Source organism: Palaemon carinicauda, chromosome 30 (genome assembly GCF_036898095.1).
Source record: "Palaemon carinicauda isolate YSFRI2023 chromosome 30, ASM3689809v2, whole genome shotgun sequence".
Lineage (NCBI taxonomy): Eukaryota > Metazoa > Arthropoda > Malacostraca > Decapoda > Palaemonidae > Palaemon > Palaemon carinicauda.
The window spans coordinates 81,654,283-81,681,856 of record NC_090754.1 but is presented as its reverse complement, the minus strand read 5'-3'; the positions used below and the strand labels follow the sequence as shown (position 1 = coordinate 81,681,856).

At 33.2% G+C, this 27,574-nt stretch overlaps 1 protein-coding gene across 1 annotated transcript; it reads left to right on the top strand.

Moving 5' to 3' along the window:
• Window positions 1-7,124: 7,124 nt before the first annotated feature.
• LOC137623623 (eukaryotic translation initiation factor 5B-like) lies at window positions 7,125-27,365 on the top strand. Its single transcript, XM_068354456.1, has 2 exons — window positions 7,125-7,315; window positions 26,972-27,365. Exons 1-2 carry the CDS (start codon window positions 7,125-7,127, stop codon window positions 27,363-27,365), a joined length of 585 nt encoding a protein of 194 aa, XP_068210557.1.
• The last annotated feature ends 209 nt before the right edge of the window (window positions 27,366-27,574 follow it).

Sequence of the window (27,574 nt, the reverse complement as noted above, 5' to 3'; positions counted from 1 at the left end):
GAACTATTCAACAGAAATAATAAATTGGAAGCCACTTTGGAAAAGAAGGAAAAATTGGTTGAAGAACAGAAAATAGAAATTATTCAGAAAAATAAAGAAATCGATGGAGTGAAAAAAGCACAGGATAAATTGAATATAGAAAATTGTGAACTATTCAACAGAAATAATAAATTGGAAGCCACTTTGGAAAAGAAGGAAAAATTGGTTGAAGAACAGAAAATAGAAATTATTGAGAAAAATAAAGAAATCGATGGAGTGAAAAAAGCACAGGATAAATTGAATATAGAAAATTGTGAACTATTCAACAGAATTAATAAATTGGAAGCCACTTTGGAAAAGAAGGAAAAATTGGTAGAAGAACAGAAAATAGAAATTATTGAGAAAAATAAAGAAATAGATGGAGTGAAAAAAGCACAGGATAAATTGATTATAGAAAATTGTGAACTATTCAACAGAAATAATAAATTGGAAGCCACTTTGGAAAAGAAGGAAAAATTGGTTGAAGAACAGAAAATAGAAATTATTCAGAAAAATAAAGAAATCGATGGAGTGAAAAAAGCACAGGATAAATTGAATATAGAAAATTGTGAACTATTCAACAGAATTAATAAATTGGAAGCCACTTTGGAAAAGAAGGAAAAATTGGTTGAAGAACAGAAAATAGAAATTATTGAGAAAAATAAAGAAATCGATGGAGTGAAAAAAGCACAGGATAAATTGAATATAGAAAATTGTGAACTATTCAACAGAATTAATAAATTGGAAGCCACTTTGGAAAAGAAGGAAAAATTGGTTGAAGAACAGAAAATAGAAATTATTGAGAAAAATAAAGAAATCGATGGAGTGAAAAAAGCACAGGATAAATTGAATATAGAAAATTGTGAACTATTCAACAGAATTAATAAATTGGAAGCCACTTTGGAAAAGAAGGAAAAATTGGTTGAAGAACAGAAAATAGAAATTATTGAGAAAAATAAAGAAATAGATGGAGTGAAAAAAGCACAGGATAAATTGAATATAGAAAATTGTGAACTATTCAACAGAATTAATAAATTGGAAGCCACTTTGGAAAAGAAGGAAAAATTGGTTGAAGAACAGAAAATAGAAATTATTCAGAAAAATAAAGAAATCGATGGAGTGAAAAAAGCACAGGATAAATTGAATATGGAAAATTGTGAACTATTCAACAGAAATAATAAATTGGAAGGCACTTTGGAAAAGAAGGAAAAATTGGTAGAAGAACAGAAGATAGAAATTATTGAGAAAAATAAAGAAATCGATGGAGTGAAAAAAGCACAGGATAAATTGATTATAGAAAATTGTGAACTATTCAACAGAAATAATAAATTGGAAGCCACTTTGGAAAAGAAGGAAAAGTTGGTAGAAGAACAGAAGATAGAAATTATTGAGAAAAATAAAGAAATAGATGGAGTGAAAAAAGCACAGGATAAATTGATTATAGAAAATTGTGAACTATTCAACAGAAATAATAAATTGGAAGCCACTTTGGAAAAGAAGGAAAAATTGGTAGAAGAACAGAAGATAGAAATTATTGAGAAAAATAAAGAAATAGATGGAGTGAAAAAAGCACAGGATAAATTGATTATAGAAAATTGTGAACTATTCAACAGAAATAATAAATTGGAAGCCACTTTGGAAAAGAAGGAAAAGTTGGTTGAAGAACAGAAAATAGAAATTATTGAGAAAAATAAAGAAATCGATGGAGTGAAAAAAGCACAGGATAAATTGATTATAGAAAATTGTGAACTATTCAACAGAAATAATAAATTGGAAGCCACTTTGGAAAAGAAGGAAAAGTTGGTTGAAGAACAGAAAATAGAAATTATTCAGAAAAATAAAGAAATCGATGGAGTGAAAAAAGCACAGGATAAATTGAATATAGAAAATTGTGAGCTATTCAACAGAAATAATAAATTGGAAGCCACTTTGGAAAAGAATGAAAAATTGGTAGAAGAACAGAAAATAGAAATTATTGAGAAAAATAAAGAAATAGATGGAGTGAAAAAAGCACAGGATAAATTGATTATAGAAAATTGTGAACTATTCAACAGAAATAATAAATTGGAAGCCACTTTGGAAAAGAAGGAAAAATTGGTTGAAGAACAGAAAATAGAAATTATTGAGAAAAATAAAGAAATAGATGGAGTGAAAAAAGCACAGGATAAATTGAATATGGAAAATTGTGAACTATTCAACAGAAATAATAAATTGGAAGCCACTTTGGAAAAGAAAGAAAAATTGGTAGAAGAACAGAAAATAGAAATTATTGAGAAAAATAAAGAAATAGATGGAGTGAAAAAAGCACAGGATAAATTGAATATAGAAAATTGTGAACTATTCAACAGAAATAATAAATTGGAAGCCACTTTGGAAAAGAAGGAAAAATTGGTTGAAGAACAGAAAATAGAAATTATTGAGAAAAATAAAGAAATAGATGTAGTGAAAAAAGCACAGGATAAATTGAATATAGAAAATTGTGAACTATTCAACAGAAATAATAAATTGGAAGCCACTTTGGAAAAGAAGGAAAAATTGGTAGAAGAACAGAAAATAGAAATTATTGAGAAAAATAAAGAAATCGATGGAGTGAAAAAAGCACAGGATAAATTGATTATAGAAAATTGTGAACTATTCAACAGAATTAATAAATTGGAAGCCACTTTGGAAAAGAAGGAAAAATTGGTTGAAGAACAGAAAATAGAAATTATTGAGAAAAATAAAGAAATAGATGGAGTGAAAAAAGCACAGGATAAATTGAATATAGAAAATTGTGAACTATTCAACAGAAATAATAAATTGGAAGCCACTTTGGAAAAGAAGGAAAAATTGGTTGAAGAACAGAAAATAGAAATTATTGAGAAAAATAAAGAAATAGATGGAGTGAAAAAAGCACAGGATAAATTGAATATAGAAAATTGTGAACTATTCAACAGAAATAAAAAATTGGAAGCCACTTTGGAAAAGAAGGAAAAATTGGTAGAAGAACAGAAAATAGAAATTATTGAGAAAAATAAAGAAATAGATGGAGTGAAAAAAGCACAGGATAAATTGAATATAGAAAATTGTGAACTATTCAACAGAAATAATAAATTGGAAGCCACTTTGGAAAAGAAGGAAAAATTGGTTGAAGAACAGAAAATAGAAATTATTGAGAAAAATAAAGAAATCGATGAAGTGAAAAAAGCACAGGATGAATTGAATATAGAAAATTGTGAACTATTCAACAGAAATAATAAATTAGAAGCCACTTTGGAAAAGAAGGAAAAATTGGTTGAAGAACAGAAAATAGAAATTATTGAGAAAAATAAAGAAATCGATGGAGTGAAAAAAGCACAGGATAAATTGAATATAGAAAATTGTGAACTACTCAACAGAAATAATAAATTGGAAGCCACTTTGGAAAAGAAGGAAAAATTGGTAGAAGAACAGAAAATAAAAATTATTGAGAAAAATAAAGAAATAGATGGAGTGAAAAAAGCACAGGATAAATTGAATATAGAAAATTGTGAACTATTCAACAGAAATAATAAATTGGAAGCCACTTTGGAAAAGAAGGAAAAGTTGGTAGAAGAACAGAAAATAGAAATTATTGAGAAAAATAAAGAAATAAATGGACTGAAAAAGGCACATGATGAATTGAATATAGAAAATTGTGAACAATTCAACCGAAATAATAAATTGGAAGCAATTTTGGATAAGATGGAAATATTGATAGAAAAACAAGAAAAAGAAATTATTGACAATATTAAAGAAATAGATGGATTCAAAAAAGCACATGATAAAATGTATGTAGAAAATTGTGAACTATTCAATAACAATAACAAATTGGAAGCTATTTTAGATAAGACGGGAATCTTGATAGAAAAACAGAAAAAGAAATTAGAAAAAGAGTAAGGAAATTGATAGACTGAAAAAAACTCATGAATGTCAGGAAGATTATGGCTTTCGATAGGATGAACTTAGCAGAGGGAAGAAGTCGGACTTGTTGTATTGCAAAATGTTCATTGGTAAATATTCACTTGTACTGTTTCTTTATCAGTGGAATAATTGCATAACAAATAATTCAGATTTATTCTAATAAGCCGAGTTAATATTCTGGACTAAGAGGAATTGGCAGTGAGTTAATGTCAGGAAGATTATGGCTTTCGATAGGATGAACTTAGCAGAGGGAAAAAGTCGGACTTGTTGTATTGCAAAATATTCATTGGTTAAGATTCACCTGTACTGTTTCTTTATCAGTGAAATAATTGCATAACAAATAAGTCAGATTTATTCAAGTAGGCCGAGTTAATATTCTGGACTAAGAGAAATTGACGGTGAGTTAATGTCAGAAGGATAATGGCTTTCGATAGGATGAACTTAGCAGAGGGAAAAAGTCGGACTTGTTTTATTGTAAAATGTTCATTGGTAAAGATTCACTTGTACTGTTTCTTTATCAGTGGAATAATTGCATAACAAATAAGTCATTTATTCCAGTAAGCCGAGTTAATATTCTGGACTAAGAGGAATTGACAGTAAGTTAATGTCAGAAAGATTATGGCTTTCGATAGGATGAACTTAGCAGAGGGAAAAAGTCGGACTTATTGTATTGCAAAATATTCATTGGTAAAGATTCACCTGTACTGTTTCTTTATCAGTGGAATAATTGCATAACAAATAAGTCAGATTTACTCTAGTAAGCCGAGTTAATATTCTGGACTAAGAGGAATTGGCAGTGAGTTAATGTCAGGAAGATTATGGCTTTCGATAGGATGAACTTAGCAGAGGGAAAAAGTCGGACTTGTTGTATTGCAAAATATTCATTGGTAAAGATTCACCTGTACTGTTTCTTTATCAGTGGAATAATTGCATAACAAATAAGTCAGATTTATTCTAGTAAGCCGAGTTAATATTCTGGACTAAGAGGAATTGACAGTGAGTTATTGTCAGGAAGATTATGGCTTTCGATAGGATGAACTTAGCAGAAGGAAAAAGTCGGACTTGTTGTATTGCAAAATATTCATTGGTAAAGATTCACCTGTACTGTTTCTTTATCAGTGAAATAATTGCATAACAAATAAGTCAGATTTATTCTAGTAGGCCGAGTTAATATTTTGGACTAGGAGGAATTGGCAGTGAGTTAATGTCAGGAAGATTATGGCTTTCGATAGGATGAACTTAGCAGAGGGAAAAAGTCGGACTTGTTGTATTGCAAAATGTTCATTGGTAAAGATTCACTTGTACTGTTTCTATATCAGTGGAATAATTGCATAACAAATAAGTCAGATTTATTCTAGTAGGCCGAGTTAATATTCTGGACTAAGAGAAATTGGCAGTGAGTTAATGTCATGAATATTATGGCTTTCGATAGGATGAACTTACCAGAGGGAAAAAGTCGGACTTGTTGTATTGCAAAATGTTCATTGGTAAAGATTCACCTGTACTGTTTCTTTATCAGTGAAATAATTGCATAACAAATAAGTCAGATTTATTCTAGTAAGCCGAGTTAATATTCTGGACTAAGAGGAATTGACAGTAAGTTAATGTCAGAAAGATTATAGCTTTCGATAGGATGAACTTAGCAGAAGGAAAAAGTCGGACTTGTTGTATTGCAAAATATTCATTGGTAAAGATTCACTTGTACTGTTTCTTTATCAGTGGAATAATTGCTTAACAAATAAGTCAGATTTATTCTAGTAAGCTGAGTTAATATTCTGGACTAAGAGGAATTGGCAGTGAGTTAATGTCAGGAAGATTATGGCTTTCGATAGGATGAACTTAGCAGAGGGAAAAAGTCGGACTTGTTGTATTGCAAAATATTCATTGGTAAAGATTCACCTGTACTGTTTCTTTATCAGTGAAATAATTGCATAACAAATAAGTCAGATTTATTCTAGTAGGCCGAGTTAATATTCTGGACTAAGAGGAATTGGCAGTGAGTTAATGTCAGGAAGATTATGGCTTTTGATAGGATGAACTTAGCAGAGGGAAAAAGTCGGACTTGTTATATTGCAAAATGTTCATTGGTAAAGATTCACTTGTACTGTTTCTTTATCATTGGAATAATTGCATAACAAATAAGTCAGATTTATTCTAGTAAGCTGAGTTAATATTCTGGACTAAGAGGAATTGACAGTGAGTTAATGTCAGGAAGATTATGGCTTTCGATAGGATGAACTTAGCCGAGGGAAAATGTGAACTATTCAACAGAAATAATAAATTGGAAGCCACTTTGGAAAAGAAGGAAAAATTGGTTAAAGGACAGAAAATAGAAATTATTGAGAAAAATAAAGAAATCGATGGAGTGAAAAAAGCACAGGATAAATTGAATATAGAAAATTGTGAACTATTCAACAGAAATAATAAATTGGAAGCCACTTTGGAAAAGAAGGAAAAATTGGTTGAAGAACAGAAAATAGAAATTATTCAGAAAAATAAAGAAATCGATGGAGTGAAAAAAAGCACAGGATAAATTGAATATAGAAAATTGTGAACTATTCAACAGAAATAATAAATTGGAAGCCACTTTGGAAAAGAAGGAAAAATTGGTAGAAGAACAGAAAATAGAAATTATTGAGAAAAATAAAGAAATCAATGGAGTGAAAAAAGCACAGGATGAATTGAATATAAAAAATTGTGAACTATTCAACAGAAATAATAAATTAGAAGCCACTTTGGAAAAGAAGGAAAAATTGGTTGAAGAACAGAAAATAGAAATTATTGAGAAAAATAAAGAAATCGATGGAGTGAAAAAAGCACAGGATAAATTGAATATAGAAAATTGTGAACTACTCAACAGAAATAATAAATTGGAAGCCACTTTGGAAAAGAAGGAAAAATTGGTAGAAGAACAGAAAATAGAAATTATTGAGAAAAATAAAGAAATCGATGGAGTGAAAAAAGCACAGGATAAATTGAATATAGAAAATTGTGAACTATTCAACAGAAATAATAAATTGGAAGCCACTTTGGAAAAGAAGGAAAAGTTGGTAGAAGAACAGAAAATAGAAATTATTGAGAAAAATAAAGAAATAAATGGACTGAAAAAGGCACATGATGAATTGAATATAGAAAATTGTGAACAATTCAACCGAAATAATAAATTGGAAGCAATTTTGGATAAGATGGAAATATTGATAGAAAAACAAGAAAAAGAAATTATTGACAATATTAAAGAAATAGATGGATTCAAAAAAGCACATGATAAAATGTATGTAGAAAATTGTGAACTATTCAATAACAATAACAAATTGGAAGCTATTTTAGATAAGACGGGAATCTTGATAGAAAAACAGAAAAAGAAATTAGAAAAAGAGTAAGGAAATTGATAGACTGAAAAAAACTCATGAATGTCAGGAAGATTATGGCTTTCGATAGGATGAACTTAGCAGAGGGAAGAAGTCGGACTTGTTGTATTGCAAAATGTTCATTGGTAAAGATTCACTTGTACTGTTTCTTTATCAGTGGAATAATTGCATAACAAATAATTCAGATTTATTCTAATAAGCCGAGTTAATATTCTGGACTAAGAGGAATTGGCAGTGAGTTAATGTCAGGAAGATTATGGCTTTCGATAGGATGAACTTAGCAGAGGGAAAAAGTCGGACTTGTTGTATTGCAAAATATTCATTGGTTAAGATTCACCTGTACTGTTTCTTTATCAGTGAAATAATTGCATAACAAATAAGTCAGATTTATTCAAGTAGGCCGAGTTAATATTCTGGACTAAGAGGAATTGACGGTGAGTTAATGTCAGAAGGATAATGGCTTTCGATAGGATGAACTTAGCAGAGGGAAAAAGTCGGACTTGTTTTATTGTAAAATGTTCATTGGTAAAGATTCACTTGTACTGTTTCTTTATCAGTGGAATAATTGCATAACAAATAAGTCATTTATTCCAGTAAGCCGAGTTAATATTCTGGACTAAGAGGAATTGACAGTAAGTTAATGTCAGAAAGATTATGGCTTTCGATAGGATGAACTTAGCAGAGGGAAAAAGTCGGACTTATTGTATTGCAAAATATTCATTGGTAAAGATTCACCTGTACTGTTTCTTTATCAGTGGAATAATTGCATAACAAATAAGTCAGATTTACTCTAGTAAGCCGAGTTAATATTCTGGACTAAGAGGAATTGGCAGTGAGTTAATGTCAGGAAGATTATGGCTTTCGATAGGATGAACTTAGCAGAGGGAAAAAGTCGGACTTGTTGTATTGCAAAATATTCATTGGTAAAGATTCACCTGTACTGTTTCTTTATCAGTGGAATAATTGCATAACAAATAAGTCAGATTTATTCTAGTAAGCCGAGTTAATATTCTGGACTAAGAGGAATTGACAGTGAGTTATTGTCAGGAAGATTATGGCTTTCGATAGGATGAACTTAGCAGAAGGAAAAAGTCGGACTTGTTGTATTGCAAAATATTCATTGGTAAAGATTCACCTGTACTGTTTCTTTATCAGTGAAATAATTGCATAACAAATAAGTCAGATTTATTCTAGTAGGCCGAGTTAATATTTTGGACTAGGAGGAATTGGCAGTGAGTTAATGTCAGGAAGATTATGGCTTTCGATAGGATGAACTTAGCAGAAGGAAAAAGTCGGACTTGTTGTATTGCAAAATATTCATTGGTAAAGATTCACTTGTACTGTTTCTTTATCAGTGGAATAATTGCTTAACAAATAAGTCAGATTTATTCTAGTAAGCTGAGTTAATATTCTGGACTAAGAGGAATTGGCAGTGAGTTAATGTCAGGAAGATTATGGCTTTCGATAGGATGAACTTAGCAGAGGGAAAAAGTCGGACTTGTTGTATTGCAAAATATTCATTGGTAAAGATTCACCTGTACTGTTTCTTTATCAGTGAAATAATTGCATAACAAATAAGTCAGATTTATTCTAGTAGGCCGAGTTAATATTCTGGACTAAGAGGAATTAGCAGTGAGTTAATGTCAGGAAGATTATGGCTTTTGATAGGATGAACTTAGCAGAGGGAAAAAGTCGGACTTGTTATATTGCAAAATGTTCATTGGTAAAGATTCACTTGTACTGTTTCTTTATCATTGGAATAATTGCATAACAAATAAGTCAGATTTATTCTAGTAAGCTGAGTTAATATTCTGGACTAAGAGGAATTGACAGTGAGTTAATGTCAGGAAGATTATGGCTTTCGATAGGATGAACTTAGCCGAGGGAAAATGTCGGACTTGTTGTATTGGAAAATGTTCATTGGTGAAGATTCACCTGTACTGTTTCTTTATCAGTGGAATAATTGCATAACAAATAAGTCAGATTTATTCTAGTAAGCCGAGTTAATATTCTGGACTAAGTGGAATTGGCAGTGAGTTAATGTCAGGAAGATTATGGCTTTCGATAGGATGAACTTAGCAGAGGGAAAAAGTCGGACTTGTTGTATTGCAAAATATTCATTGGTAAAGATTCACCTGTACTGTTTCTTTATCAGTGGAATAATTGCATAACAAATAAGTCAGATTTATTCTAGTAAGCCGAGTTAATATTCTGGACTAGGAGGAATTGACAGTGAGTTAATGTCAGGAAGATTATGGCTTGCGATAGGATGAACTTAGCAGAGGGAAAAAGTCGGACTTGTTGTATTGCAAAATATTCATTGGTAAAGATTCACCTGTACTGTTTCTTTATCAGTGGAATAATTGCATAACAAATAAGTCAGATTTATTCTAGTAAGCCGAGTTAATATTCTGGACTAAAAGGAATTACCAGTGAGTTAATGTCAGGAAGATTATGGCTTGCGATAGGATGAACTTAGCAGAGGGAAAAAGTCGGACTTGTTGTATTGCAAAATATTCATTGGTAAAGATTCACCTGTACTGTTTCTTTATCAGTGGAATAATTGCATAACAAATAAGTCAGATTTATTCAAGTAAGCCGAGTTAATATTCTGGACTAAGAGGAATTGGCAGTGAGTTAATGTCAGGAAGATTATGGCTTTCGATAGGATGAACTTAGCAGAGGGAAAAAGTCGGGCTTGTTGTATTGCAAAATATTCATTGGTAAAGATTCACCTGTACTGTTTCTTTATCAGTGGAATAATTGCATAACAAATGTCAGATTTATTCTAGTAAGCTGAGTTGATATTCTGGACTAAGAGGAATTGGCAGTGAGTTAATGTCAGGAAGATTATGGCTTTCGATAGGATGAACTTAGCAGAGGGAAAAAGTCGGACTTGTTGTATTGCAAAATGTTCATTGGTAAAGATTCACTTGTACTGTTTCTATATCAGTGGAATAATTGCATAACAAATAAGTCAGATTTATTCTAGTAAGCCGAGTTAATATTCTGGACTAAGAGGAATTGACAGTGAGTTAATGTCAGAAAGATTATGGCTTTCGATAGGATGAACATAGCTGAGGGAAAAAGTCGGACTTGTTGTATTGCAAAATGTTCATTGGTAAAGATTCACTTGTACTGTTTCTTTATCAGTGGAATAATTGCATAACAAATAAGTCAGATTTATTCTAGTAGGCCGAGTTAATATTCTGGACTAAGAGGAATTGGCAGTGAGTTTAATGTCAGGAAGATTATGGCTTTCGATAGGATGAACTTAGCAGAGGGAAAAAGTCGGACTTGTTGTATTGCAAAATGTTCATTGGTAAAGATTCACCTGTACTGTTTCTTTATCAGTGGAATAATTCCATAACAAATAAGTCAGATTTATTTTAGTAAGCCGAGTTAATATTCTGGACTAAGAGGAATTGGCAGTGAGTTAATGTCAGGAAGATTATGGCTTTTGATAGGATGAACTTAGCAGAGGGAAAAAGTCGGACTTGTAGTATTGCAAAATATTTATTGGTAAAGATTCACCTGTACTGTTTCTTTATCAGTGGAATAATTGCATAACAAATAAGTCAGATTTATTCTAGTAAGCCGAGTTAATATTCTGGACTAGAGGAATTGACAGTGAGTTAATGTCAGGAAGATTATGGCTTTCGATAGAATGAACTTAGCAGAGGGAAAAAGTCGGACTTGTTGTATTGCAAAATGTTCATTGGTAAAGATTCACTTGTACTGTTTCTTTATCAGTGGAATAATTGCATAACAAATAAGTCAGATTTATTCTAGTAGGCCGAGTTAATATTCTGGAGTAAGAGGAATTAGCGGTGAGTTAATGTCAGGAAGATTATGGCTTTCGATAGGATGAACTTAGCAGAGGGAAAAAGTCGGACTTGTTGTATTGCAAAATGTTCATTGGTAAAGATTCACCTGTACTGTTTCTTTATCAGTGGAATAATTGCATAACAAATAAGTCAGATTTATTCTAGTAAGCCGAGTTAATATTCAGGACTAAGAGGAATTGACAGTGAGTTAATGTCAGAAAGATTATGGCTTTCGATAGGATGAACTTAGTAGAGGGAAAAAGTCGGACTTGTTTTATTGTAAAATGTTCATTGGTAAAGATTCACTTGTACTGTTTCTTTATCAGTGGAATAATTGCATAACAAATAAGTCAGATTTATTCTAGTAAGCCGAGTTAATATTCTGGACTAGGAGGAATTGGCAGTGAGTTATTGTCAGGAAGATTATAGCTTTCGATAGGATGAACTTAGCAGAGAGAAAAAGTCGGACTTGTTGTATTGCAAAATGTTCATTGGCAAAGATTTACTTGTACTGTTTCTTTATCAGTGGAATAATTGCATAACAAATAAGTCAGATTTATTTTAGTAAGCAGAGTTAATATTCTGGACTAAGAGGAATTGGCAGTGAGTTAATGTCAGGAAGATTATGGCTTTCGATAGGATGAACTTAGCAGAGGGAAAAAGTCGGACTTGTTGTATTGCAAAATATTTATTGGTAAAGATTCACCTGTACTGTTATTTTATCAGTGAAATAATTGCATAACAAATAAGTCAGATTTATTCTAGTAGGCCGAGTTAATATTCTGGACTATGAGGAATTGGCAGTGAGTTAATGTCAGGAAGATTATGGCTTTCGATAGGATGAACTTAGCAGAAGGAAAAAGTCGGACTTGTTGTATTGCAAAATATTCATTGGTAAAGATTCACTTGTACTGTTTCTTTATCAGTGGAATAATTGCATAACAAATAAATCAGATTTATTCTAGTAAGCCGAGTTAATATTCTGGACTAAGAGGAATTGACAGTGAGTTAATGTCAGAAAGATTATGGCTCTCGATAGGATGAACTTAGCAAAGGGAAAAAGTCGGACTTGTTGTATTTCAAAATGTTTATTGGTAAAGATTCACATGTACTGTTTCTTTATCAGTGAAATAATGGCATAACAAATAAGTCAGATTTATTCTAGTAAGCCGAGTTAATATTCTGGACTAAGAGGAATTGGCAGTGAGTTTAATGTCAGGAAGATTATGGCTTTCGATAGGATGAACTTAGCAGAGGGAAAAAGTCGGACTTGTTGTATTGCAAAATGTTCATTGGTAAAGATTCACTTGTACTGTTTCTTTATCAGTGGAATAATTCCATAACAAATAAGTCAGATTTATTCTAGTAAGCCGAGTTAATATTCTGGACTAAGAGGAATTGGCAGTGAGTTAATGTCAGGAAGATTATGGCTTTCGATAGGATGAACTTAGCAGAGGGAAAAAGTCGGACCTGTTGTATTGCAAAATGTTCATTGGTAAAGATTCACTTGTACTGTTTCTTTATCAGTGGAATAATTGCATAACAAATAAGTCAGATTTATTCTAGTAAGCCGAGTTAATATTCTGGACTAAGAGGAATTGGCAGTGAGTTAATGTCAGGAAGATTATGGCTTTCGATAGGATGAACTTAGCAGAGGGAAAAAGTCGGACTTGTTGTATTGCAAAATGTTCATTGGTAAAGATTCACTTGTACTGTTTCTTTATCAGTGGAATAATTGCATAACAAATAAGTCAGATTTATTCTAGTAAGCCGAGTTAATATTCTGGACTAAGAGGAATTGGCAGTGAGTTAATGTCAGGAAGATTATGGCTTTCGATAGGATGAACTTAGCAGAGGGAAAAAGTCGGACTTGTTGTATTTCAAAATGTTTATTGGTAAAGATTCACCTGTACTGTTTCTTTATCAGTGGAATAATTGCATAACAAATAAGTCAGATTTATCCTAGTAAGCCTGGTTAATATTCTGGACTAAGAGGAATTGGCAGTGAGTTAATGTCAGGAAGTTTATGGCTTTCGATAGGATGAACTTAACAGAGGGAAAAAGTCGGACTTGTTGTATTGCAAAATATTCATTGGTAAAGATTCACCTGTACTGTTTCTTTATCAGTGGAATAATTGTATAACAAATAAGTCAGATTTATTCTAGTAAGCCGAGTTAATATTCTGGACTAAGAGGAATTGGCAGTGAGTTAATGTCAGGAAGATTATGGCTTTTGATAGGATGAACTTAGCAGAGGGAAAAAGTCGGACTTGTTGTATTGCAAAATATTCATTGGTAAAGATTCACCTGTACTGTTTCTTTATCAGTGAAATAATTGCATAACAAATAAGTCAGATTTATTCTAGTAGGCCGAGTTAATATTCTGAACTAAGAGTAATTGGCAGTGAGTTAATGTCAGGAAGATTATGGCTTTAGATAGGATGAACTTAGCAGAGGGAAAAAGTCGGACTTGTTGTATTGCAAAATGTTCATTGGTAAAGATTCACTTGTACTGTTTCTATATCAGTGGAATAATTGCATAAAAAATAAGTCAGATTAATCTAGTAAGCCGAGTTAATATTCTGGAGTAAGAGGAATTGACAGTGAGTTAATGTCAGGAAGATTATGGTTTTCGATAGGATGAACTTAGCAGAGGGAAAAAGTCGGACTTGTTGTATTGCAAAATGTTCATTGGTAAAGATTCACTTGTACTGTTTCTTTATCAGTGGAATAATTGCATAACAAATAAGTCAGATTTATTCTAGTAGGCCGAGTTAATATTCTGGACTAAGAGAAATTGGCAGTGAGTTAATGTCATGAATATCATGGCTTTCGATAGGATGAACTTACCAGAGGGAAAAAGTCGGACTTGTTGTATTGCAAAATGTTCATTGGTAAAGATTCACATGTACTGTTTCTTTATCAGTGAAATAATTGCATAACAAATAAGTCAGATTTATTCTAGTAAGCCGAGTTAATATTCTGGACTAAGAGGAATTGACAGTGAGTTAATGTCAGAAAGATTATGGCTTTCGATAGGATGAACTTAGCAGAGGGAAAAAGTCGGACTTGTTTTATTGTAAAATGTTCATTGGTAAAGATTCACTTGTACTGTTTCTTTATCAGTGGAATAATTGCATAACAAATAAGTCAGATTTATTCTAGTAAGCCGAGTTAATATTCTGGACTAAGAGGAATTGGCAGTAAGTTAATGTCAGAAAGATTATAGCTTTCGATAGGATGAACTTAGCAGAGGGAAAAAGTCGGACTTGTTGTATTGCAAAATGTTCATTGGTAAAGATTCACTTGTACTGTTTCTTTATCAGTGGAATAATTGCTTAACAAATAAGTCAGATTTATTCTAGTAAGCCGAGTTAATATTCTGGACTAAGAGGAATTGACAGTGAGTTAATGTCAGGAAGATTACGGCTTTCGATAGGATGAACTTAGCAGAGGGAAAAAGTCGGACTTGTTGTATTGCAAAATATTCATTGGTAAAGATTCACCTGTACTGTTTCTTTATCAGTGAAATAATTGCATAACAAATAAGTCAGATTTATTCTAGTAGGCCGAGTTAATATTCTGGACTAAGCGGAATTGGCAGTGAGTTAATGTCAGGAAGATTATGGCTTTTGATAGGATGAACTTAGCAGAGGGAAAAAGTCGGACTTGTTATATTGCAAAATGTTCATTGGTAAAGATTCACCAGTACTGTTTCTTTATCAGTGGAATAATTGCATAACAAATAAGTCAGATTTATTCTAGTAAGCTGAGTTAATATTCTGGACTAAGAGGAATTGACAGTGAGTTAATGTCAGGAAGATTATGGCTTTCGATAGGATGAACTTAGCCGAGGGAAAATGTCGGACTTGTTGTATTGCAAAATGTTCATTGGTGAAGATTCACCTGTACTGTTTCTTTATCAGTGGAATAATTGCATAACAAATAAGTCAGATTTATTCTAGTAAGCCGAGTTCATATTCTGGACTAAGTGGAATTGGCAGTGAGTTAATGTCAGGAAGATTATGGCTTTCGATAGGATGAACTTAGCAGAGGGAAAAAGTCGGACTTGTTGTATTGCAAAATATTCATTGGTAAAGATTCACCTGTACTGTTTCTTTATCAGTGGAATAATTGCATAACAAATAAGTCAGATTTATTCTAGTAAGCCGAGTTAATATTCTGGACTAGGAGGAATTGGCAGTGAGTTAATGTCAGGAAGATTATGGCTTTCGATAGGATGAACTTAGCAGAGGGAAAAAGTCGGACTTTTTGTATTGCAAAATATTCATTGGTTAAGATTCACCTGTACTGTTTCTTTAACAGTGGAATAATTGCATAACAAATAAGTCAGATTTATTCTAGTAAGCCAAGTTAATATTCTGGACTAAGAGGAATTGTCAGTGAGTTAATGTCAGGAAGATTATGGCTTTCGATAGGATGAACTTAGCAGAGGGAAAAAGTCGGACTTGTTGTATTGCAAAATATTCATTGGTAAAGATTCACCTGTACTGTTTCTTTATCAGTGGAATAGTTGCATAACAAATAAGTCAGATTTATTCTAGTAAGCCAAGTTAATATTCTGGACTAAGAGAAATTGGCAGTGAGTTAATGTCAGGAAGATTATGGCTTTCGATAGGATGAACTTAGTAGAGGGAAAAAGTCGGACTTGTTGTATTGCAAAATATTCATTGGTAAAGATTCACCTGTACTGTTTCTTTATCAGTGAAATAATTGCATAACAAATAAGTCAGATATATTCTAGTAGGCCGAGTTAATATTCTGGACTAAGAGGAATTGGCAGTGAGTTAATGTCAGGAAGATTATGGCTTTCGATAGGATGAACCTAGCAGAGGGAAAAAGTCGGACTTATTGTATTGCAAAATGTTCATTGGTAAGATTCACTTGTACTGTTTCTATATTAGTGGAATAATTTCATAACAAATAAGTCAGATTTATTCTAGTAAGCCGAGTTAATATTCTGGACTAAGAGGAATTGACAGTGAGTTAGTGTCAGAAAGATTATGGCTTTCGATAGGATGAACTTAGCTGAGGGAAAAAGTCGGACTTGTTGTATTGCAAAATGTTCATTGGCAAATATTCACTTGTACTGTTTCTTTATCAGTGGAATAATTGCATAACAAATAAGTCAGATTTATTCTAGTAAGCCGAGTTAATATTCTGGACTAAGAGTTATTGGCAGTGAGTTAATGTCAGGAAGATTATGGCTTTCGATAGGATGAACTTAGCAGAAGGAAAAAGTGGGACTTGTTGTATTGCAAAATATTCATTGGTAAAGATTCACCTGTACTGTTTCTTAATCAATGGAATAATTGCATAACAAATAAGTCAGATTTATTCTAGTAGGCCGAGTTAATATTCTGGACTAAGAGGAATTGACAGTGAGTTAATGTCAGAAAGATTATGGCTTTCGATAGGATGAACTTAGCAGAGGGAAAAAGACGGACTTGTTGTATTGCAAAATATTCATTGGTAAAGATTCACCTTAACTGTTTCTTTATCAGTGGAATAATTGCATAACAAATAAGTCAGATTTATTCTAGTAAGCCGAGTTAATATTCTGGACTAAGAGGAATTACCAGTGAGTTAATGTCAGGAAGATTATGGCTTGCGATAGGATGAACTTAGCAGAGGGAAAAAGTCGGACTTGTTGTATTGCAAAATATTCATTGGTAAAGATTCACCTGTACTGTTTCTTTATCAGTGGAATAATTGCATAACAAATAAGTCAGATTTATTCTAGTAAGCCGAGTTAATATTCTGGACTAAGAGGAATTGGCAGTGAGTTAATGTCAGGAAGATTATGGCTTTCGATAGGATGAACTTAGTAGAGGGAAAAAGTCGGACTTGTTGTATTGCAAAATATTCATTGGTAAAGATTCACCTGTACTGTTTCTTTATCAGTGGAATAATTGCATAACAAATGTCAGATTTATTCTAGTAAGCCGAGTTAATATTCTGGACTAAGAGGAATTGGCAGTGAGTTAATGTCAGGAAGATTATGGCTTTCGATAGGATGAACTTAGCAGAGGGAAAAAGTCGGACTTATTGTATTGCAAAATATTCATTGGTAAAGATTCACCTGTACTGTTTATCAGTGGAATAATTGCATAACAAATAAGTCAGATTTATTCTAGTAGGCCGAGTTAATATTCTGGACTAAGAGGAATTGGCAGTGAGTTAATGTCAGGAAGATTATGGCTTTCGATAGGATGAACTTAGCGGAGGGAAAAAGTCGGACTTGTTGTATTGCAAAATGTTCATTGGTAAAGATTCACTTGTACTGTTTCTATATCAGTGGAATAATTGCATAACAAATAAGTCAGATTTATTCTAGTAAGCCGAGTTAATATTCTGGACTAAGAGGAATTGACAGTGAGTTAATGTCAGAGAGATTATGGCTTTCGATAGGATGAACATAGCTGAGGGAAAAAGTCGGACTTGTTGTATTGCAAAATGTTCATTGGTAAAGATTCACTTGTACTGTTTCTTTATCAGTGGAATAATTGCATAACAAATAAGTCAGATTTATTCTAGTAAGCCTAGTTAATATTCTGGACTAAGAGGAATTAGCAGTGACTTAATGTCAGGAAGATTATGGCTTTCGATAGGATGAACTTAGCAGAAGGAAAAAGTGGGACTTGTTGTATTGCAAAATATTCATTGGTAAAGATTCACCTGTACTGTTTCTTAATCAATGGAATAATTGCATAACAAATAAGTCAGATTTATTCTAGTAGGCCGAGTTAATATTCTGGACTAAGAGGAATTGACAGTGAGTTAATGTCAGAAAGATTATGGCTTTCGATAGGATGAACTTAGCAGAGGGAAAAAGACGGACTTGTTGTATTGCAAAATATTCATTGGTAAAGATTCACCTGTACTGTTTCTTTATCAGTGGAATAATTGCATAACAAATAAGTCAGATTTATTCTAGTAAGCCGAGTTAATATTCTGGACTAAGAGGAATTACCAGTGAGTTAATGTCAGGAAGATTATGGCTTGCGATAGGATGAACTTAGCAGAGGGAAAAAGTCGGACTTGTTGTATTGGAAAATATTCATTGGTAAAGATTCACCTGTACTGCTTCTTTATCAGTGGAATAATTGCATAACAAATAAGTCAGATTTTTTCTAGTAAGCCGAGTTAATATTCTGGACTAAGAGGAATTGGCAGTGAGTTAATGTCAGGAAGATTATGGCTTTCGATAGGATGAACTTAGCAGAGGGAAAAAGTCGGACTTGTTGTATTGCAAAATATTCATTGGTAAAGATTCACCTGTACTGTTTCTTTATCAGTGGAATAATTGCATAACAAATGTCAGATTTATTCTAGTAAGCCGAGTTAATATTCTGGACTAAGAGGAATTGGCAGTGAGTTAATGTCAGGAAGATTATGGCTTTCGATAGGATGAACTTAGCAGAGGGAAAAAGTCGGACTTATTGTATTGCAAAATATTCATTGGTAAAGATTCACCTGTACTGTTTATCAGTGGAATAATTGCATAACAAATAAGTCAGATTTATTCTAGTAGGCCGAGTTAATATTCTGGACTAAGAGGAATTGGCAGTGAGTTAATGTCAGGAAGATTATGGCTTTCGATAGGATGAACTTAGCGGAGGGAAAAAGTCGGACTTGTTGTATTGCAAAATGTTCATTGGTAAAGATTCACTTGTACTGTTTCTATATCAGTGGAATAATTGCATAACAAATAAGTCAGATTTATTCTAGTAAGCCGAGTTAATATTCTGGACTAAGAGGAATTGACAGTGAGTTAATGTCAGAGAGATTATGGCTTTCGATAGGATGAACATAGCTGAGGGAAAAAGTCGGACTTGTTGTATTGCAAAATGTTCATTGGTAAAGATTCACTTGTACTGTTTCTTTATCAGTGGAATAATTGCATAACAAATAAGTCAGATTTATTCTAGTAAGCCTAGTTAATATTCTGGACTAATAGGAATTGGCAGTGAGTTAGTGTCAGGAAGATTATGGCTTTCGATAGGATGAACTTAACAGAGGGAAAAAGTCGGACTTGTTGTATTGCAAAATGTTCATTGGTAAAGATTCACCTGTACTGTTTCTTTATCAGTGGAATAATTGCATAACAAATAAGTCAGATTTATTCTAGTAAGCCGAGTTAATATTCTGGACTAAGAGGAATTGGCAGTGAGTTAATGTCAGGAAGATTATTGCTTTCGATAGGATGAACTTAGCAGAGGGAAAAAGTCGGACTTGTTGTATTGCAAAATGTTCATTGGTAAAGATTCACCAGTACTGTTTCTTTATCAGTGGAATAATTGCATAACAAATAAGTCAGATTTATTCTAATAAGCCGAGTTAATATTCTGGACTAAGAGGAATTGGCAGTGAGTTAATGTCAGGAAGATTATGGCTTTTGATAGGATGAACTTAGCAGAGGGAAAAAGTCGGACTTGTAGTATTGCAAAATATTTATTGGTAAAGATTCACCTGTACTGTTTCTTTATCAGTGGAATAATTGCATAACAAATAAGTCAGATTTATTCTAGTAAGCCGAGTTAATATTCTGGACTAGAGGAATTGACAGTGAGTTAATGTCAGGAAGATTATGGCTTTCGATAGGATGAACTTAGCAGAAGGAAAAAGTCGGACTTGTTGTATTGCAAAATGTTCATTGGTAAAGATTCACCTGTACTGTTTCTTTATCAGTGAAATAATGGCATAACAAATAAGTCAGATTTATTCTAGTAAGCCGAGTTAATATTCTGGACTAAGAGGAATTGACAGTGAGTTAATGTCAGAAAGATTATGGCTTTCGATAGGATGAACTTAGTAGAGGGAAAAAGTCGGACTTGGTTTATTGTAAAATGTTCATTGGTAAAGATTCACTTGTACTGTTTCTTTATCAGTGGAATAATTGCATAACAAATAAGTCAGATTTATTCTAGTAAGCCGAGTTAATATTCTGGACTAGGAGGAATTGGCAGTGAGTTATTGTCAGGAAGATTATAGCTTTCGATAGGATGAACTTAGCAGAGAGAAAAAGTCGGACTTGTTGTATTGCAAAATGTTCATTGGCAAAGATTCACTTGTACTGTTTCTTTATCAGTGGAATAATTGCATAACAAATAAGTCAGATTTATTCTAGTAAGCAGAGTTAATATTCTGGACTAAGAGGAATTGGCAGTGAGTTAATGTCAGGAAGATTATGGCTTTCGATAGGATGAACTTAGCAGAGGGAAAAAGTCGGACTTGTTGTATTGCAAAATATTTATTGGTAAAGATTCACCTGTACTGTTATTTTATCAGTGAAATAATTGCATAACAAATAAGTCAGATTTATTCTAGTAGGCCGAGTTAATATTCTGGACTATGAGGAATTGGCAGTGAGTTAATGTCAGGAAGATTATGGCTTTCGATAGGATGAACTTAGCAGAAGGAAAAAGTCGGACTTGTTGTATTGCAAAATATTCATTGGTAAAGATTCACTTGTACTGTTTCTTTATCAGTGGAATAATTGCATAACAAATAAATCAGATTTATTCTAGTAAGCCGAGTTAATATTCTGGACTAAGAGGAATTGACAGTGAGTTAATGTCAGAAAGATTATAGCTCTCGATAGGATGAACTTAGCAGAGGGAAAAAGTCGGACTTGTTGTATTTCAAAATGTTTATTGGTAAAGATTCACCTGTACTGTTTCTTTATCAGTGAAATAATGGCATAACAAATAAGTCAGATTTATTCTAGTAAGCCGAGTTAATATTCTGGACTAAGAGGAATTGGCAGTGAGTTTAATGTCAGGAAGATTATGGCTTTCGATAGGATGAACTTAGCAGAGGGAAAAAGTCGGACTTGTTGTATTGCAAAATGTTCATTGGTAAAGATTCACTTGTACTTTTTCTTTATCAGTGGAATAATTCCATAACAAATAAGTCAGATTTATTCTAGTAAGCCGAGTTGATATTCTGGACTAAGAGGAATTGGCAGTGAGTTAATGTCAGGAAGATTATGGCTTTCGATAGGGTGAACTTAGCAGAGGGAAAAAGTCGGACCTGTTGTATTGCAAAATGTTCATTGGTAAAGATTCACCTGTACTGTTTCTTTATCAGTGGAATAATTGCATAACAAATGAGTCAGATTTATTCTAGTAAGCCGAGTTAATATTCTGGACTAAGAGGAATTGGCAGTGAGTTAATGTCAGGAAGATTATGGCTTTCGATAGGATGAACTTAGCAGAGGGAAAAAGTCGGACTTGTTGTATTGCAAAATATTCATTGTTAAAGATTCACCTGTACTGTTTCTTTATCAGTGGAATAATTGCATAACAAATAAGTCAGATTTATCCTAGTAAGCCTAGTTAATATTCTGGACTAAGAGGAATTGGCAGTGAGTTAATGTCAGGAAGTTTATGGCTTTCGATAGGATGAACTTAATTGAGGGAAAAAGTCGGACTTGTTGTATTGCGAAATATTCATTTGTAAAGATTCACCTGTACTGTTTCTTTATCAGTGAAATAATTGCATAACAAATAAGTCAGATTTATTCTAGTAGGACGAGTTAATATTCTGGACTAAGAGGAATTGGCAGTGAGTTAATGTCAGGAAGATTATGGCTTTCGATAGGATGAACTTAGCAGAGGGAAAAAGTCGGACTTGTTGTATTGCAAAATATTCATTTGTAAAGATTCACCTGTACTGTTTCTTTATCAGTGAAATAATTGCATAACAAATAAGTCAGATTTATTCTAGTAGGACGAGTTAATATTCTGGACTAAGAGGAATTGACAGTGAGTTAATGTCAGGAAGATTATGGCTTTCGATAGGATGAACTTAGCAGAGGGAAAAAGTCGGACTTGTTGTATTGCAAAATGTTCATTGGTAAGATTCACTTGTACTGTTTCTATATCAGTGGAATAATTGCATAACAAATAAGTCAGATTTATTCTAGTAAGCCGAGTTAATATTCTGGAATAAGAGGAATTGACAGTGAGTTAATGTCAGAAAGATTATGGCTTTCGATAGGATGAACTTAGCAGAGGGAAAAAGTCGGACTTGTTGTATTGCAAAATGTTCATTGGTAAGATTCACTTGTACTGTTTCTTTATCAGTGGAATAATTCCATAACAAATAAGTTAGATTTATTCTAGTAAGCCGAGTTAATATTCTGGACTAAAAGGAATTGGCAGTGAGTTAATGTCAGGAAGATTATGGCTTTCGATAGGATGAACTTAACAGAGGGAAAAAGTTGGACTTGTTTTATTGCAAAATATTCATTGGTTAAGATTCACCTGTACTGTTTCTTTATCAGTGGAATAATTGTTTAACAAATAAGTCAGATTTATTCTAGTAAGCCGAGTTAATATTCTGGACTAAGAGGAATTGGCAGTGGGTTAATGTCAGGAAGATTATGGCTTTCGATAGGATGAACTTAGCAGAGGGAAAAAGTCGGACTTGTTGTATTGCAAAATATTCATTTGTAAAGATTCACCTGTACTGTTTCTTTATCAGTGAAATAATTGCATAACAAATAAGTCAGATTTATTCTAGTAGGACGAGTTAATATTCTGGACTAAGAGGAATTGGCAGTGAGTTAATGTCAGGAAGATTATGGCTTTCGATAGGATGAACTTAGCAGAGGGAAAAAGTCGGACTTGTTGTATTGCAAAATGTTCATTGGTAAGATTCACTTGTACTGTTTCTATATCAGTGGAATAATTGCATAACAAATAAGTCAGATTTATTCTAGTAAGCCGAGTTAATATTCTGGAATAAGAGGAATTGACAGTGAGTTAATGTCAGAAAGATTATGGCTTTCGATAGGATGAACTTAGCAGAGGGAAAAAGTCGGACTTGTTGGATTGCAAAATGTTCATTGGTAAGATTCACTTGTACTGTTTCTTTATCAGTGGAATAATTCCATAACAAATAAGTTAGAATTATTCTAGTAAGCCGAGTTAATATTCTGGACTAAAAGGAATTGGCTTTGAGTTAATGTCAGGAAGATTATGGCTTTCGATAGGATGAACTTAACAGAGGGAAAAAGTCGGACTTGTTGTATTGCAAAATATTCATTGGTTAAGATTCACCTGTACTGTTTCTTTATCAGTGGAATAATTGCATAACAAATAAGTCAGATTTATCCTAGTAAGCCTAGTTAATATTCTGGACTAAGAGGAATTGGCAGTGAGTTAATGTCAGGAAGTTTATGGCTTTCGATAGGATGAACTTAATAGAGGGAAAAAGTCGGACTTGTTGTATTGCAAAATATTCATTGGTAAAGATTCACCTGTACTGTTTCTTTATCAGTGGAATAATTTTATAACAAATAAGTCAGATTTATTCTAGTAAACCGAGTTAATATTCTGGACTAAGAGGAATTGGCAGTGAGTTAATGTCAGGAAGATTATGGCTTTCGATAGGATGAACTCAGCAGAGGGAAAAAGTCGGACTTGTTGTATTGCAAAATATTCATTAGTAAAGATTCACCTGTACTGTTTCTTTATCAGTGAAATAATTGCATAACAATAAGTCAGATTTATTCTAGTAGGACGAGTTAATATTCTGGACTAAGAGGAATTGGCAGTGAGTTAATGTCAGGAAGATTATGGCTTTCGATAGGATGAACTTAGCAGAGGGAAAAAGTCGGACTTGTTGTATTGCAGAATGTTCATTGGTAAGATTCACTTGTACTGTTTCTATATCAGTGGAATAATTGCATAACAAATAAGTCAGATTTATTCTAGTAAGCCGAGTTAATATTCTGGAATAAGAGGAATTGACAGTGAGTTAATGTCAGAAAGATTATGGCTTTCGATAGGATGAACTTAGCAGAGGGAAAAAGTCGGACTTGTTGTATTGCAAAATGTTCATTGGTAAGATTCACTTGTACTGTTTCTATATCAGTGGAATAATTGCATAACAAATAAGTCAGATTTATTCTAGTAAGCCGAGTTAATATTCTGGACTAAGAGGAATTGACAGTGAGTTAATGTCAGAAAGATTATGGCTTTCGATAGGATGAACTTAGCAGAGGGAAAAAGTCGGACTTGTTGTATTGCAAAATGTTCATTGATAAAGATTCACCTGTACTGTTTCTTTATCAGTGGAATAATTGCATAACAAATAAGTCAGATTTATTCTAGTAAGCCGAGTTAATATTCTGGACTAAGAGGAATTGGCAGTGAGTTAATGTCAGGAAGATTATGGCTTTCGATAGGATGAACTTAGCAGAAGGAAAAAGTGGGACTTGTTGTATTGCAAAATGTTCATTGGTAAAGATTCACCTGTACTGTTTCTTTATCAGTGGAATAATTGCATAACAAATAAATCAGATTTATTCTAGTAGGCCGAGTTAATATTCTGGACTAAGAGGAATTGGCAGTGAGTTTAATGTCAGGAAGATTATGGCTTTCGATAGGATGAACTTAGCTGAGGGAAAAAGTCGGACTTGTTGTATTGCAAAATGTTCATTGGTAAAGATTCACCTGTACTGTTTCTTTATCAGTGAAATAATTGCATAACAAATAAGTCAGATTTACTCTAGTAAGCCGAGTTAATATTCTGGACTAAGAGGAATTGACAGTGAGTTAATGTCAGAAAGATTATGGCTTTTGATAGGATGAACTTAGCAGAGGGAAAAAGTCGGACTTGTTTTATTGCAAAATGTTCATTGGTAAAGATTCACTTGTACTGTTTCTTTATCAGTGGAATAATTCCATAACAAATAAGTCAGATTTATTCTAGTAAGCCGAGTTAATATTCTGGACTAAGAGGAATTGGCAGTGAGTTAATGTCAGGAAGATTATGGCTTTCGATAGGATGAACTTAGCAGAGGGAAAAAGTCGGACTTGTTGTATTGCAAAATGTTCATTGGTAAAGATTCACTTGTACTGTTTCTTTATCAGTGGAATAATTGCATAACAAATAAGTCAGATTTATTCTAGTAAGCCGAGTTAATATTCTGGACTAAGAGGAATTGGCCGTGAGTTAATGTCAGGAAGATTATGGCTTTCGATAGGATGAACTTAGCAGAGGGAAAAAGTCGGACTTTTTGTATTGCAAAATATTCATTGGTAAAGATTCACCTGTACTGTTTCTTTATCAGTGAAATAATTGCATAACAAATAAGTCAGATTTATTCTATCAGGCCGAGTTGATATTCTGGACTAAGAGGAATTGGCAGTGAGTTAATGTCAGGAAGATTATGGCTTTTGATAGGATGAACTTAGCAGAGGGATAAAGTCGGACTTGTTGTATTGCAAAATGTTCATTGGTAAAGATTCACTTGTACTGTTTCTTTATCAGTGGAATAATTGCATAACAAATAAGTCAGATTTATTCTAGTAAGCCGAATTAATATTCTGGACTAAGAGGAATTGACAGTGAGTTAATGTCAGAAAGATTATGGCTTTCGATAGGATGAACTTTGCACAGGGAAAAAGTCGGACTTTTTGTATTGCAAAATGTTCATTGGTAAAGTTTCACTTGTACAATTTCTTTATCAGTGGAATAATTGCATAACAAATAAGTCAGATTTATTCTAGTAAGCCGAGTTAATATTCTGGACTAAGAGGAATTGACAGTGAGTTAATGTCAGAAAGATTATGGCTTTCGATAGGATGAACTTAGCAGAGGGAAAAAGTCGGACTTGTTGTATTGCAAAATGTTCATTGGTAAAGATTCACCTGTACTGTTTCTTTATCTGTGGAATAATTGCATAACAAATAAGTCAGATTTATTCTATCAGGCCGAGTTAATATTCTGGACTAAGAGGAATTGGCAGTGAGTTAATGTCAGGAAGATTATGGCTTTTGATAGGATGAACTTAGCAGAGGGAAAAAGTCGGACTTGTTGTATTGCAAACTGTTCATTGGTGAAGATTCACCTGTACTGTTTCTTTATCAGTGGAATAATTGCATAACAAATAAGTCAGATTTATTCTAGTAGGCCGAGTTAATATTCTGGACTAAGAGGAATGAATTGGCAGTGAGTTAATGTCAGAAGGATAATGGCTTACGATAGGATGAACTTAGCAGAAGGAAAAAGTCGGACTTGTTATATTGCAAAATGTTTATTGGTAAAGATTCACCTGTACTGTTTCTTTATCAGTGGAATAATTGCATAACAAATAAGTCAGATTTATTCTAGTAAGCCGAGTTAATATTCTGGACTAAGAGGAATTGACAGTGAGATAATGTCAGGAAGATTATGGCTTTCGATAGGATGAACTTAGCAGAAGGAAAAAGTCGGACTTGTTGTATTGCAAACTGTTCATTGGTGAAGATTCACCTGTACTGTTTCTTTATCAGTGGAATAATTGCATAACAAATAAGTCAGATTTATTCTAGTAGGCCGAGTTAATATTCTGGACTAAGAGGAATTGGCAGTGAGTTAATGTCAGAAGGATAATGGCTTACGATAGGATGAACTTAGCAGAAGGAAAAAGTCGGACTTGTTATATTGCAAAATGTTTATTGGTAAAGATTCACCTGTACTGTTTCTTTATCAGTGGAATAATTGCATAACAAATAAGTCAGATTTATTCTAGTAAGCCGAGTTGATATTCTGTACTAAGAGGAATTGACAGTGAGATAATGTCAGGAAGATTATGGCTTTCGATAGGATGAACTTAGCAGAGGGAAAAAGTCGGACTTGTGTATTGCAAAATGTTCATTGGTAAAGATTCACCTGTACTGTTTTTTTATCAGTGGAATAATTGCATAACAAATAAGTCAGATTTATTCTAGTAAGCCGAGTTAATATTCTGGACTAAGAGGAATTGGCAGTGAGTTAATGTCAGAAGGATAATGGCTTTTTTTAGGATGAACTTAGCAGAGGGGAAAAGTCAGACTTGCTGTATTGCAAAATATTCATTGGTAAAGATTCACCTGTACTGTTTCCTATTTGGAAGAGAGTCGTGGCTTCTAAGGTTTTGGGTGTAGTGGAAGGCCTGGAGAAAAAGATCCAGGACCTGACAGCTCTGGTTGAGAAGGAGAGGGGAGAAACAACAATGAGAGCTATTCCCGAACTCGAGAAGGAAGAGGATCATAACCTGGAGGATGACGACTCAAGTGAAAAATCTGAACTTATTGTAGATGAGAACCTTCAAATGGAGGAGGAGGAGGAGGAGGAAGGTGAGGAGGAGGAGGAGGAGGAGGATGATGATGATGATGATGATGAAGATGAAGAGGAGGAGGAGGAGAAGGAGGATGATGATGATGGAAATTAATCAAGATGACCTTGAAGGAACCTTAGTTGGACGCTTCAAACCAGGATAAGGAATATGAAAATCAGGATTGATGCATTGGATCCAGTTGACAAGATTGGAAGAGAAGAGGAAGGACCGACCGGCTTGAGGGACGCAATGCTCAACTCTCCAAATTGAACGATGCTTGGAATAACCTGGAGGACTGGCGATGCAGAAGGAAGAGACCTAGC

Bases quoted from the DNA above. Each gene is read 5' to 3' on its own strand.
- LOC137623623 (XM_068354456.1), top strand. From the start codon at position 7,125: ATGGAAATATTGATAGAAAAACAAGAAAAAGAAATTATTGACAATATT. The intron at 7,316-26,971 runs GTAAGGAAATTG...TGAACTTAGCAG, and splicing joins AAAAAGAAATTAGAAAAAGA to AGGGGAAAAGTCAGACTTGC.